General features: G+C 43.3%; 1 protein-coding gene across 1 annotated transcript in view; it reads right to left on the bottom strand.

Annotated features, from left to right (window-relative positions):
- The window catches only part of LOC147663365 (ubiquitin-conjugating enzyme E2 E2), a gene marked incomplete at its 5' end in the record, with an annotated part of 161,517 nt that extends 153,902 nt beyond the window's left edge, over window positions 1–7,615 (bottom strand). The window contains one exon of the mRNA XM_086950495.1: window positions 7,483–7,615. Coding sequence (XP_086806621.1) covers window positions 7,483–7,615 — 133 coding nt within the window. The remainder of the gene's footprint in view (window positions 1–7,482) is intronic.
- Window positions 7,616–13,186: the final 5,571 nt, after the last annotated feature.

The following is a 13,186-nucleotide window of genomic DNA, read 5'->3' as shown; positions in this document are numbered from 1 at the left end:
TCAAGGAGACACACCCCAGTCCAAGATGGTTAAAAGACACTCTTTCGGGAGGAGGGCTGAGGGGGACACTGGTGTTAGCCCTTTGATAAGTGTTTGAAGGGGTACTACTTTGGAATTGGTTGGTTGTTGCTGAAATGTAGTGGTGGTGAAGGCACCTAAGGGTCCGGGAGCAGGCAAGGAGCACTGGTCCGAGGAATCATTGTCACAGGAACTTCCCATCTCCAGACCCAGGGGAATAAAGTAAGATCATTTTGTGGGTGGACACTAGGCCTCCTTACTCCTGCCTTTTCAGAATACTTTTTGGAAGCCTCTTTCAGCGGTTAGGAGTCATTAATCCTGCACCTTCTCACTCACGCCACAGCAACTTCAGCCAAGCCAGTCACACCCACAGTCATGCCATTCACTTACTGAGCCACACCCTTTACACCCCCAGCCACGCCCTCTACACCCAATACAACACACTTGACGCCCTTCATAACCTTAGCCACGCCCTTTACACCCCTTCACATCCTCAGAAATTCCCAGCACACACTGAACACAAAACTATGTTTTAGAAAAAAAGCATGTACTCCCTCTATACTTTATACTGTGAATAAGTTACAGTGCATTACTTCAACTCTAAAGTAACCCCTAACTAGAGGAGTGGGTCATTTAATTTGTGCAGGGTGCACACGAGGTGCGGGCAGTAATTATCGGACTAGATGAAACGTTTCACCAGCAGCCATAAAATAACTCAATATTTAGAACTAGAAAGTCAACGCCTACAGTATTTATGGATTATGTGTAAGAGGTTTTACCACATATGATCAAGGACACATTCATGAAACGGGTTTCAAGTGCTGGACTAGATGGGTAACGCTTCATCTGTGTAACTGATGTTGACTCCGGCGTGTTTATGGAACCTCTGAAGGAGGAATTCCAAGTGCTCGTGCTCTCCCACCACTACACACAAACATTGGCATATGATGGTGCAAAGCGCGTGCCTAAAACATGCCTTGCATCTATAGGATCTCAAAGAAAGCTTCATCATCTATCAAAAACGAACTATGTTTCATTACCTAGTTATCTGTGTCCTTATTAAGGGTTTCTGCACCCCTTTTCATATTTAGAAAGTGCATCACCACCTCTGGGCCATTCATAAATTCAGTTTATAGCTATTTCCAGAATTATGCTGATTGCTAATGATGCCTGGGTGAACCTTGCTTCTGTGGAATAATCTCAATTTTGCGGAAAACTTTCAAGTCGATTCCCCCAGAGGTTACAAATTTAGACATTAAATCATTTACATATACCGAGAAAGGCTGTGTTGGTAACCACGGATGTCCACAATGGGTCTCCAACGGAGGTTGCTCGTAGATGTGTGCACTCTGGTGACCTCAGAAATACACAATTCTCATCCGGGATCAAACCACAATTAAATTTTAATATTCGCCTCTTCCTCGAAAGCCAAGGTGGGATCCAACTATAAGCTTCAGCAATATTGAACTTCATAAAGATAGTGATGGTGCCTTCCAGAAGCCAAATCACCTGCAACACCTCCAAACTCTAACACATCGACCTCACAGCAGCAAGAGTCGGGGCACCAGCAATCATGACCAACAAACTTATGACCCCAGACAGCCAGTTTAATACTAGAAGGTGATATAAGGTAATGTACGGCAATGCTGTAAACCCAACAGTGTAGATAAAAGAGAAAAACATTCAAGCTGTCTTCATCTGTGCACTGTGAATAATACAACAACATCTCACCTTTACTCCTGCATTACAGACAGTAATTAAAGAGACACCTCGTCAAAGATGCCCTTTCAAGCACCAATAAGGACCACACGTCACCATAAAGCTCCCCCAACTTCTGGCCCTACGTCAGGAATCCTGCTTCGCTTCCCACTGGACAGGATCTGAAATCACTACTCCCTTCCTCTGACAAAGTTTATACACTCCTTCTGACCTACACTGTTTGGATGCTCCCTAGCTTAGTTGCCATTTCAGAAAAAAAATATCTACGTGCATTTCCCTATAATACTGCAAATTTTTCGTTACCAACAAATTTTCCACCCTTATCGGAAGGTTGGATCACAATTGATAAACCTACTGTAACAAAATAATTACACTTTACTGCAATTACTCTTGCGATATATCATATTTGCTTTAAGAGAGCAAAGGTGTTTCAAAAATAATTTGCAGAACCTTTTCAGAGCATCCTTTTCATCAAACCTTGGCGAGAACATAGCTTAATGCTTCAGGGCAATGTTAACAGTGGGACTGGGATTGATGTCAGAGCCTCTCATCTCATTACGCCCATTAACAAGGCCCATTTGTCTTCATTCAAAAGATCATTCGGAGTCCACAGGGCTTCCGTCTCCCGAATAAAGCGCAGAATACCGCAGAAGCTGGCCTCAGAGTACCATCGTTGTCAATGCAAATTGAAGAAAAATCTTCTTTAGTCTCAGTTTATGGGGAAATTTGATGAGATGCATTTCAAAATGACACTAACAATGATTGTATTGGAGCATGTGAGACCAACCATACCCCAAGATGGTCCCTTCATCAGGAAAAAGGTATTCCTAGTGTCATCGGCCCCCCAGAACACAAAAAACTATTTTTGCTCAATAAGCAAGAAATTGCTAGAGCACTTGCTGCTAGAAATCTTTAATTTACAAGTTTGAATCCCAACAGGGCAAACTAAGCTAGTCATCCTTTGGAGGTTGATGAAATGAGCACCACCAAGTTAGAAGTTACACCTGCGAACTATATAAATTGTGTACTTTACTGTTGCAAATGTTGGTGTGGTCTAAGCACAACTCTTACTGGGAACAAAGGGAGCAGTTCAAATCTGGCAAGAAAACAGGCAATTAGCCATCTTACTCATCCGGTGGGTCATTTAAACTAAAAATAACCGACAACACTATGGAAGCCAGCAGAAATCAACACGCAATAATACAATATTGCTTGCAGCTCTCTGTGAATTACAGCCCTGTTGGCCTTCACATCTGACATCAGAAAGCCCAGCGCAGATCTTTAACGATCATATTACTAACAGAGCCTGTGTATAACTGATCTGTGGCTAAAACAATTCAGTGTGTAGCCTGAAGCCAGACACTGCCACTGAGTTAGGCCTCTGCCAGGTTCATGCTATGTAAATACATGTATAAAATGTCTGGGCAGAATACAATGTTTGCTTCTTATTTGTCCTGGAAAAAGGATTGAGTAAAAGGAAAACCCATGGGCCAGTTGCATAAAGAAAGCTACTTACTTCGATGTGCCCTGAAGAAGGCTTTGCATAGTCACTATCAGCCGAAACATTATCTCACACATTTCTTTGAGCCTGTAGGTAAAGGACTTTTAACACTGCTGGACTGCCATTGTATTCAATGGAAATAATGTTCAGCTTGCAAAATGGGCCAACCACAGAAAAGCGCGCTAGAAACATATGTACAATCAGGCATGTAATTCACGTTGGATGTGCAGGTGCTATGTCATCTATATATATAATAAGCATAGACGTGCAATACATTTCTGTAAATGTTGAACCAACATTTGTGATTTACAGAGAGCCTTGAGTAGAGGCAAGCATCCTTACCCTTTACTCTTCTGCTCTGACCAACAGAAGGTCACGCCCCCTTTCCAAAACCAATTCATGACTCAATTTTACTACCTTTCAATATATTTCTCCCGCAGCATTAAAGTATTTTTCGTGGGCAACAGCCATTGATTTTAACTGAAGCTCGGTTCTGCATCCACGCGTCCAAGTAATTGCTAGGGGTGGGCGGAATTTGCATAGTCGCGCTACGCAAAGCTCTGCGAAACGGTAAAAAATCTCTGTGAGCACGCAAAAGTTCAGCGAACACGCGGAATTGCTTGTTCCGCCCTTTCGCAGTGCTTTTTTCATGTTCGCGGTCTCTGTTTGTGTGCTCAGGGAGAAATATTTTGCAAACAAGCATTAGGAAAGCGCGAACAAGCAAAAAATTCAGCGAAGCTGCGGATCGCAGAAGTTTGAATTCTGCGTTCTCCGCGGAACGTATAAATTACTCTAATTCCGCAAGCGGAACGGAATTTGCCGTCCAGGCCTAGTAATCGCCCTTGACACCGAAGACACTGGGTGGAATTGCAGACCAGGAATAACGCCTCTTGTTACAAAAGAGGAAAAAACACCTCTGGAAGTAAAGTCCACCGAGCCAGGTTACTGCTAACGGTGAAGCGCTTGCCAGGTTTAAAAGGATCACCGCCAACTGTAATCCCATTACCACTGAATATAATCTTTAACTCATGGAAGAACAGTGGGAAATTGGGGTAAATATAATTTAAATAACATTTTAGAAACTCCCAGCTGCACCACTTGGAGTAGCAAGTAGCTATGAAGATCTAACACACAGGGCTTGGTGGACACATAGTTTTGCCTCATGGCTCCTGTCACTGCCTGTGAAAACCACAGAATTTCTGACAAATATCTACTATCTACCCTCAACCTGGCTACTGGAAATGGTAAGTGTGCCATTAAATTATAAGTGCTGCTCATATTCATTACAACCATGAGTATTTTTTGTGAACAGTACACTATTACATCCTGACTCAAGTGTACAATTACAGGTGGTGGTGTTTCTTCCATACAGAAGACCTTGAATTCTGGCACTGGTTTTCCAGTCTGGCAGATGTGTGATCTTCTGCAAATATTCATCCGTGTGTGACTTGGTGCCCTAACCAGCAAGATGTAGTAGCATTTGGAAATAGGCTACTTTTACACTCTCCCCCATATCTGATTTGAAACGAATTACAGTAGTTCTGTAATCCAGTGGTCCTCTGAGGTTTAAAGAACATGTGTGTCAAGTTAATGAAACAAGGAAGGTTAATGCTGCGATTGGACGCAAATGCGGAGGTTTCGCACAAACATGCTGATACTCAGATTAAATGAGCAGGTGCTGTCTGGTACTGAGTACCTACACTTCTTTAATTTGAGATGAAAAGTACCTGCACTTCTCAACACTCCTACAATACATTTAATGGGAGACTAATGACACTTTTCAGGCACAAATGAGTACTTCAGAGAGTGAGTACCAGCACTTCTATATTTCTTTTTAAAGCATTGGCTGAAAGTGTTTTCCCTTTTGTTGACAGGAAGTGACTGTCTCCTCTTCAACCATGCCAGAGACATACTGCAATAACTATACAATAACATAGATTCTCACTCAAACTATTCGAAAAAAGTGCAGGACTAAAGGTCTGATGTCTGACTGTGCTGGTGAAGGAGCCAAAACCACAGCCACAGGGTGTCTGGAGCAAGACAGGAATCGGCACTTAAACTGTCGCTATCTGCAGACGGGGGAGGACAGGACATTTAAATGGATAAGAAGGATTAGGTTACCTACCCTTTAAGCATTTGTTCTTGGCATGTAGAGCTGTAGATTCACATGCTTTGCATACTCCTGCCATCTAGTGTTGGGTCCGGATGTTTGCAAGTTGTTTTTCTTCTAAAAAGTATTTTCCAGTCACAAGGTAGGGGACTCCTCCTTTCGGTGATATTGCGCATGGGTATAGACTTCATAGTTATATTGCTTTCCGCAAGAGGGTGAGGATAAAGAAAGTACGTGAAAATAGAGATGTCCATGCGTTTGTAATGTAAATTATAAGAAATGCAACAACTACAGGTGCCCAGGGAGGTGGGAGGGCACATGTGAATCTGCAGCTCTACATGGCAAGAACACATGCTTACAGGGTAAGTGACATAATCCGTTCCAGGCATGTGTGTTGTAGATGCATATGCTTTGCATAGATTGTTTAGCAGTATTCTCCCAAAGCGGTGGCTAACTGTTAGGTATTGCAGTTGTTTGAAAAAGTGTTTTAGCACTGCTTGTCCTACATTAGCTTTTGACCTGCTAACACATCCACACAATAATGTTTAGTAAAAGTGCGTGGTGTAGATCATGTTGATGCTTTACATAGATCTGCTATGGGAATGTTACCTAAAAAGGCCACAGATTCTCCTATTTTTCGAGCTCTAGGGGTGTAGATAAACTTATTTTAGCTTTACCATAGCAAGTTTGAATACATTTAACAATCCATCTAGAAATACCAGATTTAGAGATAGGATTGCCTTTGTGAGGTGGAACAAATGCCACAAAAAGTTGCTTTGTTTTACGAAAATCTTTTGTCCTGTCAATATAGTATAATAGTATTCTTCTGACATCAAATGTGTGAAGAGCCCTTTCTGCCACTGAATCAGGTTCAGGAAACAACACAAGTTTGGCAGCAGCGACTTGGTGCTGACTATGGCCAGAATTCAGTGGTGGTGCTGAAGCCTTTTGTTTAATCAAAGAGAGTTGGAGGGGCAAAGGGGCTGTGTTACTATCAGCACTGTGTCCTGGTGGAACGTCTTCGGACTCTAACTCGATTTCCAGCTCGGAATCAGATTCTTGGATAGAGAACCGCGGGCGCTTCCTTCTGTTTGTGTTCGGTGTCTTCCCCGAAGATATCTGGACTGTGTTCAATGTTTTATCTCTGCATGTCCCTTCGTCAAGCCTGACGATCCTGCAAAGACTTTTCCGATCGGACCGATCGACACGTGTTGCAACCAACTTATGCAGGTCGATACTTGAAGTGGCACTAAGGACAGAATTGAAACAGAGTCCGTTCCATCTGCAGAAAACTGGATAATACGGAACAGAGTATAATTCTACCGAAGTGGCTAGCTCTCTTCTCGATCGAAGATGGAGTTTTCCCATCTTTTTAATACACGGAGAATAATGAAACGCATACGAGAACAATACCAATGAGGGTACAGTAGATTGCGCTTGGAGGGAAAGCCGAAGGGCAGTTTTGAACCAGAGTGCCGCAAGTCACGCCCAAACCCGATGGCGGAAACAAAACAACCTCACAATGGAGTCGATGCCCATGCGCAAGATAACCGAAAGGAGGAGTCACCTTACCTCACTCATGACTGGAAAATACTTCTTTGAAGAAAAACAACTTGCAAATATCCGGCCCCAATACCAGATGGTAAGAGCACACATGCCTTGAACATACAGCTTTACACGTGTATAGAAATGTTATTGAACTACACTTCATGGCAATTTCTAAAAGAGGATGAATGCACACATCACATGTTCTCCAAGTCAATGCCAGTAGCTCTTCCAGCCCTAGGCTTATATATATCTTTTTATTTTTGAGTTTTGCAATTTTAAAGAAAATATAGGACTGGAGCATTTAACACTTAACATCCCAGGAGAAATTACTATCTGCTGTCCATGTTCCAATACAGTAAATATTGGTGATGGATTGTGAATATTCAGCAGGCTTTTTTTACAAGCGGCATTGATAAAGGGTTATTTATATCTGCCAAAGTGATCTTAATTTTACACAAATACAAACATTATCCGTGTGTGCTGATCCATCCCCAGGCCTCATTCCCGATCACAAGGCAGGATAGCTACTATTGACCACTTAAATCCCATTGGCTCCTCATTTACTACACTTCCAGTGTCCACTGACCTTTGGAGGCTTGAAGGGGTAGTCTGGGGAGAAGGCGATGTCGAGGAAGAAGACCCCGCCCTCGTAGACGGAGCCCGGGGGCCCCAGGATCGTGGAGCGCCATTCGTAGATGTTATCGCCCTTAGGGCCGGCACTGTAGAAACAGAAGATGGACAACGTTAGAGCAAAGAAACTTACAAGCTAGTTTGCTTGTGTCACACAATTACTACTCTGTGTTTAGAAAAGCAAGCTTCTGATTGGCCGCCCTTGGCCTCCAGAGAAACTACTACATCTACAATTGCATTTACTTAGAAAGAACATTATGTATCAATAGTTTTAGGTGATACTTCATCAATGAAAAAATAACTTATTTTTGTATAGCACATGTTTCCGTAAACTTGTAGGAGTTACAACCAGTATTAATGTTACTAAAAGTTTGACACTCGGTCCACCAACCATGGGTCGGTTGTCCTCCTCCCCTCCGCCTTATAGGCAACGTGTTTAGATGTTTATGTTTTCTGAACCAAGACTGTCTTACTTACATTAATACACTAATAAATAATTAATTTGTAAACGGAAATTAAAATGTAAACATAATAGAACAATATTAAGAGCAATAATAAGATCAATAGTGATGATAGTAGTAAGAATAACAAAACCAATAAAAATGATGCCAATAAAAACGTATAAATGCTAAAGCTAATACCAGTAAAAAACATCAACACTTGTTCCCAGGTTGCATTTTTTGGTATTTAATGTTCCTCGCGCTCGCTTGCACAGACTGACCTGTGCACCGCTGTCTGTGACTACATCCACAACTCACATTTCTTATTTACTATCAGGATCTACATTGGAATGAATGATACTTTATAAAGCATACTAGCACCAGGACGGACTATGAAGGATTGTCAACATTAAATTAAAAACATTTGATGGGCCCCTCCCCGGGCTCACATCACACTGCTTTGTTGATGATAGCGAAAATACGACTTTTTAAAATTGTTGTTTCCTCGTTACAGTTAAAACAGAGAGAGAGGGAGAGAAAGAGAGAGCGGGAGAGAAACCGCTCACCTCATCTGGTTCGTACCAGCACTATCATATGTTTATTTTTGCAACTTTATTTCTTTGAAAAGATAAAAAACAAGGTCAACTGGCCCATGTGGGATAAAATGTAAAAAATCCTACAATCTGGCTCAAAGTCATGATGCTGTGATTAGCGACCCCTGCTGCAGGCCTAGGAAACCGCGGCTGTTCGCGCCTCCTTGATAAAGAGGGCAGGCCGCAGGGCACTGCGCCAACGACACCAAGGTGTGAAAAATAAAAAGCGCCGCCCCGGAATCCACAACGCGGGCTTAGGTCGTTTCCCTACACTTACAAAATATGTTTACCTTTGGCCTGTGCTTTAACCCTTTCCTTGCTGCTGTCGGCCATTGGCCGACGGCAGCACTACCTTCCCCAGTGCTGCCGTCGGCCATTGGCCGACGGCGCCCCACCCGCGCACGGAAACGCCTGCACCGCGGCGGGGTTAACGGGTTAAATGCGAAAAAATAAGTGCAGGTACTCATTAAAAAGATCTAGAGGCGTGGCAAGTGGGCGGTGGTAGGGGCGGGGCTAAGGGCAAGACATAATATTACTTGATTACTTCTATACCAGTTGCAGCACATATCAAAACACAACAAAAATGCATTTATGTAAACAAAATAGGTTAAATCATTACACACAATGAAAACAAAACAGGATATGTTAATATTTCCTTGTTTTGTAATAGTGCAACTTCTTAGAGTCATGCCGTTATTTGTTGTTGTTTGACACAATGCTATATATTTTCAAGCGTGCACACACAAAGAAACAAACAAGCATACGTACACAAAAGCCTTCCACTGTGCAAAGGAGCCGATGCTGAATAGTCAGCATTACAGAAGCACCTTGGCTGTCAGAGGCAGCTTCTTCTCGGACAGCCTAGTGTTCACCAGCCCTATCAGGCAATGAGCCTACCAATAGTGAAGTGCCAGTACTAACAGTGATAAAAATCAGAAGTGCCGGAACTCCGTACCTGTGAGTATCGTCACATTTAAAATACTGTCTGTGCCCTTTTCACTATGGTCAGGCTCTTGCTGTGTCTTGCTGGTTCAGTGTCTTTACATACACATCTCCTCTCTGTTCTCGATTCACCTCTCATTTCTACCCAGCCTCTAACCGCCTCTCTGTGGTTCTGCCCCTTTTACTCCCACCTCTCGCCAGGGCCGGACTGGGAACCAGAACCGGCCCTGGAAAAGTGCTCGGCCGGCCCCCACCCTCCCCCTCCCCCTTCCCCCCTCTGGGAGGAGGGGGAGGTGCGACCGCGCTCTGTGCCAGGAACGGTTTTCGACCGTTTTTGTTACAGGGCCGTTTTTGCAGCATAACGGCCCTGGAACACAAACGGCCCCCAGGGGGGCCAAACCCGGCCCCAACCATGCGGCCCACCGGGGGATTGCCCGGTGCCCGCAAAGGCCAGTCCAGGCCTGCCTCTCGCTTACTCTCTCCACAAGTCTCTTACATTTTGTCACTGTTTTTCCCCCACTTGCCTCCTCTTCTCCACTCCATGATGTACCCATACCCTAAATATGCCACCTGGCCAGTATTTTGTTGTGCTATATTTCATTATCTGTATTGATAGAGCACGCTTACTGTTGAGGCCAGTATTTTTAAATAAAGCCTTGCAAAAAAAAACAACATTACTAAATCAGGATTGATTTTTTTTTCGGTAAATAAAAGCATAAATCATGTAATCATTACAAAAGTATTTGCAAGCTGTTAAAGTGTGTGCCTGTGTGCGCGCGCATGTGCCGTCGTGGGCCTGTAAATTCTGCATGGGAATGTTTCACACTAAATTTCAGGCTAAAGGTTATTTCATTTTTCTTGATCAGACTGCTTCCCGGCATTAAAAGAGGCAATTCAATTGAACTCGCATGTGGTTCATCTATAGTTAAACCGGTTACTTGAAGAAATACAGCCGTTTTTTTTACTTTACACAAATTTATGTTTAAAATAAAATTTCTAGGCACCCATTTCAGAATTGAACAAATGTCTGGAATTTTTATCGGGAAAAAGTGTCAATCCTAACTTTAGCTGTCACCACACTTTTTTACATTCCTCCCTCCCTTCTTTCTATGTTTATCTCGTTTTTCCCCACAACCAGATCCATTGCCTGTTGTCATTCCTGGGGTGCTGCAGCGTTCCCTGCTATTCGTTGCTTTTTGGGTAGGGCTGCCTTCACACACATGGACCCCTTGCTGTTATCATGCAAATGCAGCCATTAGTGTTGAGGGTCACACAAAGGGGAGCAGCTCCTGTGCTGAACAAAAACATGACAAGAAAACCAGCTTTGGTGAGGGTGTAGGGTTGTGTTGCACACCACTGCTTTAGTAAGGCCAGTGCAACGCCCTAAATGGGACTGGAATACTGACCGGCAGCCCCAGCCCATTTCACACACCTGACAGGGCAGGGGATGTTGGGGGGGGGAGGGGCTAAAGTACTTTCAGCTGAATGGTCGTTGAAGGCCGAATCAACAGTGCCATGCTGCGCCACTTCTGAAATGTAGGGCTGCAGCGGTTATCAAGAATATGGTGCAGCCCTGCGTTCCCCCTGCACTGGCGCTAATTTAACTGCCCAGCGCAAAGCAGGCCCCCTTACACCATAGTGCAAAAGTGTCTGTGTTGCAGGGGAATATTGTTTATGTGCAGGACGGCGTCCCTTCCTGCACATAAGCAATTAGTAATGGCGCTTTGTAACTTCTGTGTGTGCTGCTCAGTGCAACAAACAGAGAAGCTGCAAGACATACATTTTTTTCAATGATTGTTTATGTGCAGGAAGGGACACATTCCTGCACATAAACAATAAACACATAATCGCGTGTTGTGGTTTTAGATGTGCTGCACAATACAGCACTCATGGAAACAGCAAAAACGAGGAGAAATAAAGCATCGCTCTTCACTTTGTTGGTTTAAGACCAGGTTTTCCTCATCAATAGGTGTTGCGGTGGAATGCACACAGTAACACCCACTGCCCTCCCTTTTCACGCTAAGTGTAGCGTGAAAGGGGGCCTTAATTACAAGGCAGCGTTAAGCCACATTGAGTGGCTTAACGCTGCCTTGTAAATAAGGCGAAGCCCCTATCGCCACCACGTCTTTGAAAGTGACCTTGTGGTAGCGATAGGGGCTTGTATATATGCCCATCAGTGCTTTGAAAGTGCCTGAAGTGTGTTTTAGTCTGGCAAGTTTTCTTTTTTTTTAGTATTTAGAGGTTGATTATCTAAACATTCAGCATAGTTACATCCCTCTTTGAGCTATTTCACAGAACTCTACAGAAGGGGTCCATCAAGCCCCCCTGCCCCCCACATTAAGAGTCAATGAAAGTAATGCAAAAAAAAGACGGAAGTAAAAAAATCTAAAGGCCTGAGCTCTGGGGAGAGCTTGTCTGCAGCCCAGCTCTGCACTTCACCTAAGACCTGCAGGGCTGGAGCCACCGAGGGCCTTTGGTTTTGATGGCACCTTTAACAGCCTTCTAGGAGGTATGTACATCTCCTGGAAACAGCTTCTTTATTAAGTCAGGGTTCATTGGGCAATATCATCAAAAATAAAAGAGAGTGCCCTGCCTTTTCTTAAGTTTACATTTGCCTAGAAAGACTGCTTGTGTCAGCTTGATTTAACATGCAATACAAGTACAGATTTAACACAGTCTCAAAGATCTGAACACTAAACACTGGGATTTAGTGTAAAACTGGACAGAGGAGGCTAGAAGTATCCTGTGGCAAAAGAGGACGACGTGTAACCACAAAACCTTATATCGATCTTGGCGCCCCTACTTGGCTAAATTGTGTGATGCTAAGCAATTTCTTTATGATGTCATTTTCCTTGATCACTACATTTAAGAAAACCTTCAAATAATTAAATTTAGTGTGAGACTCTACAAAAACTAAGTGCCACATAATATCCAGGGCCACTGGAATTATGCGAATCTGCGGCCAAAGCTTTTTTCGCTTAAGATTTGCCACACATTTTATCATCTGCCACTTAATCTGTAGATTTCAACAAAAAAATTGCCTCTAACTCAAAGGGATCAAAAGTTACTAAAAATGTGGTGACGTTTTCACACATGGTGGAAGGCCCTTCCCAAAGGTTAACTAGTCATCTTTCAGTTGTTTATTTCTGTATTTGGTTCTTAAACTGGTACTAAGTAGGTGAAATCTTTCCCCAGGCAGTATTACCATCAGTAAAAATGATAAAATAATGAAGCAGTACTACCCAAAAAGTGACGCATTATGCCACATCATTTGCATAATTTAGGACACTCTGCTACATCTTTCAGTGCTCCCCTAGAGCATAATTCCAGTAGCCCTGATAATAAGTGACTTGCCTCTATGGTCATTAGGGCCAAGGATACAGTTAGTGAAAGATTTTTAATTTCACCTGCAGAAACATCTCTTGTAATAAATGCCCCTCGGTGTAGAGACATAATGAAATGTACTATATAGAAGATCTTAAAACGTTAATGAAACATGCAATTTTACAGCCTGCTGGGGAGATGGTACCTCTCTCCTACGCCATCAACGGGAGCCCGGAGTTCGGTTGGAAGGGTTGTGGAGAGAGGGGCACCCTCATACCAGTGGTGGTCCTGCACCCACATACAGACATACTAGGGGGGGGATTTTAATGCATATTCGCCATATTAGGGGTGCCCAGCTGCC

Source organism: Lissotriton vulgaris, unplaced genomic scaffold (assembly GCF_964263255.1).
Source record: "Lissotriton vulgaris unplaced genomic scaffold, aLisVul1.2 SCAFFOLD_2690, whole genome shotgun sequence".
Lineage (NCBI taxonomy): Eukaryota > Metazoa > Chordata > Amphibia > Caudata > Salamandridae > Lissotriton > Lissotriton vulgaris.
Note: the sequence above shows the minus strand (reverse complement) of the source record. Positions and strands in the feature narration are given on the sequence as shown.